Source organism: Acanthopagrus latus, chromosome 21 (assembly GCF_904848185.1).
Source record: "Acanthopagrus latus isolate v.2019 chromosome 21, fAcaLat1.1, whole genome shotgun sequence".
NCBI classification, from domain to species: Eukaryota; Metazoa; Chordata; class Actinopteri; order Spariformes; family Sparidae; genus Acanthopagrus; species Acanthopagrus latus.
The window spans coordinates 10,158,009-10,162,941 of NC_051059.1; the positions used below are offsets into that span (position 1 = coordinate 10,158,009).

At 37.1% G+C, this 4,933-nt stretch overlaps 1 protein-coding gene across 1 annotated transcript; it reads left to right on the top strand.

The window, feature by feature from the left end:
• The first annotated feature begins 816 nt into the window (after positions 1–816).
• On the top strand, positions 817–3,315 carry rps28 (ribosomal protein S28). The gene is made up of 4 exons (XM_037084039.1): positions 817–929; positions 1,209–1,256; positions 2,146–2,269; positions 3,192–3,315. The coding sequence occupies exons 1-3, from the start codon at positions 891–893 to the stop codon at positions 2,266–2,268; spliced, it is 210 nt and encodes a 69-aa protein (XP_036939934.1). The 5' UTR covers positions 817–890; the 3' UTR covers position 2,269; positions 3,192–3,315.
• Positions 3,316–4,933: the final 1,618 nt, after the last annotated feature.

A 4,933-nucleotide genomic window follows, 5' to 3' on the forward strand; every position in this document is an offset into this window, starting at 1 on the left:
CTTCTGATCTTGGTCTAGACAGGGAGAAAATGTCAGATTTCAATGTTAAATCCCCAGAGTTTATTGCATGGTATGAATGTTTCTCTGCTTTTCTCTAAAATATAAAAAAGAAACTAATAATAAGATCTTGTTTGTAATTATTCCCCTTATGAAAAATCAAGAGCAGACATTGTTTTCAATTTCAAAATATTTAAAGGAATAGCATAATAATTATGAAACTGTTTTAAAATAATAATTATGTTTAGGAATTTTAAAATGAGAGCGAAACGTGCACTGTAATGATGTAAATATGAAATTAAACAAACAAATAAATAAACATGTTCATGCTGACTCTCCCTGCAGTAGTCATTGTGACGCATAAGCTAACACGCTCAGATTTGCAGTGCAGCTTAATGTGCATGCATCCTGTTGGATTTTCTTATGGTCTTTAGTGTCTTGTAGGTACATTGTGTCGTGGGTGTGGCAAACACCCCCAAGCAAAGACATGGAAAACATGCGCCGCTAACAATTCAGTATAGAACTGAAAGAAATGAACCATTACATGAAATGTAGATAATTTACATTGTGAAGTTAAATTGAATGAAATGGCTAAAAATAATTAAAAAAAAATTGTAACACAGAGACTAATGGTACGACCCTAGTCGCCACCCATGAAAGTTTGCTTAGATGGTACCGGCCATTTGGCGGAAAGGGAAGTGGGAATCTAAAATTTAATTTCAAATTCTTAAAACAATGTTTTCGGTATTTTTTATTAATTAAGTCTATGTTTATGTTTATAATTTAGCTCCAGTTAAAACAGTATTGTAAAAATAAAAAAATATTAAGAGTTACAGTTGCCATATATCGCTTCCGTGCGCCACGTGACTTCCTTTCCGGTCTAGCCTGACAACATGGACGCCAGCCGCGTGCAGCCGATCAAGCTCGCAAGAGTAAGAAAACCTCTAATATCGTGAAAATAATCATATCCGGACGGATACATAGCTACAGTAATAACCAATGTCTTATACGGCCCCAAAATCATGAAGCTAAATGTAATTTTAAGCACCGTTTAACGTCCGGCGTGCTTACTCTCGTGCGTCCATCATGGAGGCCCGTCAGTGCCACAGTCTGCTAGCTAGCTCACTATTAGCCTGTTGTGGATATTTTTTCTGTTAACATAATTAAACCCAATGTGAAATGTCGTCTAATTAGCTCTTTTTTTCCCTCAGGTCACCAAGGTGCTCGGAAGAACTGGTTCCCAGGGACAATGTACACAGGTACGTTAACGTTATGCCTATTAAAGCGAGGAGAAATATCTCTAAAGCAGCGTTTTACACTGAACTACAGCGTGAGGAGTTCACTTCGATCAAATCTTAAGCTAATGATTACCAAAATTTAAAAAAAATAAAGACATGCAGCAGATCCCGACAAATGTTAGAAAACGTGGGAGGTTTTGCATTTCATTCCTTGATGTGTGCTTGTGTTCGGATCGACCTGACAAGTGTCTCTATAACGCAATGTGAAAATTTCGAAGTTTTATTTTTGGTACGTGGGAGCTCAATCTAGTCATGGAGTTAAACGATATTGGCTGTGGTTTGCTTTAACATTTCACTAGATTATTAGTGGTTGTCATTTAAATTGGTGCCTCTGTAATCTTCTATGTGACCACTCACTTAATGTTATATTGAACTTGTCGCCATATAAAGAATCAGCTGAACTGATGATTTTCAGAGCAATGCAAACTGTTATTTATCAAGAGGGCCGAACCAGAACTTTTACATGAGTCGGATACATATGTAGGTTAAAACAAAAATGTTGTCAAAAGTTAGAATAATTTAGGTAAATGCCTTGTAGAATTTAAATGTACTTGAGTTTTTTTTCCATTTCCTGTGGCTTCTTTTTAACCACGGAAATTTGATTGCTTTACCATTTACATTGCAGATGCATATTATTTAGTTTTCTTGTAAAGTGTGGGATCATGAGTATGGAGTACTAACTACAGAGGATGCTGCATCAGAGCTGAAGTTGGGCATCTTTAAGCTCCATCAGCAATCTAACAACATCAGGCAGAATTCTAATTGGGGAAATGCTGACTATCTATATACCATATATTGAGGGCTCATTCAAGCTTTTTTTATAAAATCATTTCATCTGCTCCTTGTGCAGGTCCGTGTTGAGTTCATGGACGACAGCAACCGCTCCATCATCAGGAACGTGAAGGGCCCCGTCAGAGAAGGAGATGTGCTGACACTTCTAGAGTCTGAAAGAGAAGCCAGGAGGCTGCGATAGGGTGAGGAGGCAGAAACCCAGCCACATCTGTTAGCCCCGTCACCAACAGTTGGTGTTTCGATGCCCTGCGGTGATTTACAGAGGTTTTAAGTTGAACAAGCAATGGCCGTGTAGCATTTAAGTGGATAGTCTATAAAAATGCGTTGATTCATTGATGGTAAAGAGAAATTGCATTTCACCTGGCAATAGTGTGTTTCAAGAGTGTGTCATAGTGTGCAATTCCTGCAATAAGAGAATTCTTTAAAACACAACCTTTCCTGTGACGCAGCTTCATTAAAGTGTTTCCAGTTACTAAATAATGAGGCTCATTGTCAAGAAAAATAAATGAAACACGTTTAACTAAATAAGCGGAGCCCCTTCGTTGGCTGTGATTCTCGATACTGCAAGAATCTAGACACAGTTGTGGAATTGCAATACTGTGCAGCACCAGGTCAAACCAAGTAGAGCCAGGCTGGTAGATGTACAGAAACGCCATTGATGTTGTGGTATGTGGCTTAAATTGCTGTGAAGCAATTTATCAATGGTGCACTCTCAAATAAGACAGGATGTATTTGAAAATGTTAAATTCAGTGATGGTGGAGAACTTTGAGTTCTCCTGCTGTTTATAGTACATTTGAGCTGTTAAGCACATGGGTTAGCTTTAGTTGTGCTGTGGATACCTGGGCAGGTCACTCAGTGCTCCCATCAGACTCACTTCTCCAAGGGCACCAGGTGACTGCTGGTGGCTGTACTTTGTTACAGTCACCAGGATAGAATCTCTGTTTCAGAATATTTAATGATTCACAGCCTGTTAAACACCTGAAATATGTATATTTTTTTTGCCAGTGCGCTGTTAAAATAGAGGAATTAAGAGTTTAAAGTTTTGAGTTGATTGTGCTAACATTTGAGTTGGTTGGTGTGTGACTGATGTCTTCTCTTCACAGAGTCCACTGAAGCTGTGAAGTGTGAAGCCGACACGGTGGAGCAGAAGACAGCTGTAGTTTCACCTGGAATGGCCTACCTTTCACTTCTTCAGATGTTTTGAAATAAATTTGGTTATTGAGATGAGTCGATGTCTTGTGTTCATTGTATCATAGTTTTTGAGAAGTCACATGTGGTCATGGTGTAGAGGTAATGAGATCTGACACAGCTGTGTCAATATACTGCTTACCTGTTCACTAGTAATTGTGAACTTACTGATTGAGGCAACATGTCAATGATAAAATCCATTTATACACTGATTATAAAACTGTACACTTTCCTCTTCACTTGCAATCATGGAAAAATGTAACATTTTGGTACACAGACCTTCATCAGGCAGTAATACAAGACAAAAGTAACATTTTAGTTGCTTGACCCACAGAGACCAATCAGATCATCGTACAGACTGAAATCACTGGATAGACAATGAATCCCACATGGACCAGTAGAGACACTGACTGAAAACAGCACAAAAATAAAAATCTATAGATTAGAAACTAAATATCACCTGTGGGGAATATGTTACTTGAAGTGTGTGTAGTCATAATTAAAGCTATCATAGTATATGTTTCATAAGAACTTAACCACACTAAATATGTTATGTATTAATAGAAACAATTGACGATATCTGCAAGATGAAGTAATTGTCATGTCAGCTTGAAAGTATAAAAAATAAAAACATCTTGCATCAACTTTTATATAGTTGTTTTCCGACAAGCATCTTGTTATAAACAAACTCCTCTGCTCACTGAAACTAGAGAAGCTTTATTTTTAACTGACCAGATGTCAGAGTCAAAAGTAGACGATGATTTAAGTATTTCTGCTGCAGTTTTTTTAAAATATTGATATCATTATTGCAAAATAATTTCCACAAATTTAGTTGATAAAGTTCTATATATCCACACTTTAAGAATTGGTATATTTCATCACCAGGTTCAGGTTTTGCTATTCACATTCTGTCCGGCAGAGGGCAGCAGCTCTCTTATTTGCCTATTTGCTTATATATCTTATTTTCTTAAGAGTTTGCATGTCACTGCAGGGATCTCAGGCTCACTTCACCAGTCTGGTCCTGTCATGAAGAATAAGGTGATGAACCATTTCACAGCCCCTTGCGCCTTAACTGTAACTTGTTACATAAAAAAGAAAAGTATTTTATTCTCAACACACAAAACATGTAATTACTGCTATATAGGTTTGTGTTAATGTGAAAAAATTAGCGTTTCACTCTGGTCATATTTAAGTACACCCTTTTTTTAAAAAAAACTATGATCATCTTGAGTACATTTAATGCATGTTAAATATATTTAATCGGTTTCTAATGAACCACTTGCAAAGTCAGAACCATTTTTCACACCCATGACAGGAAAAGTTACAGCCGTGCCAATCTTGGCCACATTTCATAGCTTCAGAAATTTCCCCACCCTTGCTCACAGCATGAGAATAAAAATGGTCTGAAACCAATTTTCTGTTGGCTCAATGAATTCATGAGTTTGGTATCAAAAGCTGTGACTGAATCCATGGTGATACTGAAGAAACAAGACACATTCTCATGCAAGAACGTGAGTTTAACCACCACAACACGTTCTATGTGACTCACTCATGTTGTCCATTTGCAGAAATCTCCTGTTTTAAGAAAGGTCATGAAAATTCAGCACAGAAGAGGTACAATTTAAACAGTTTATATCTAATTATTAACTTATTCTTT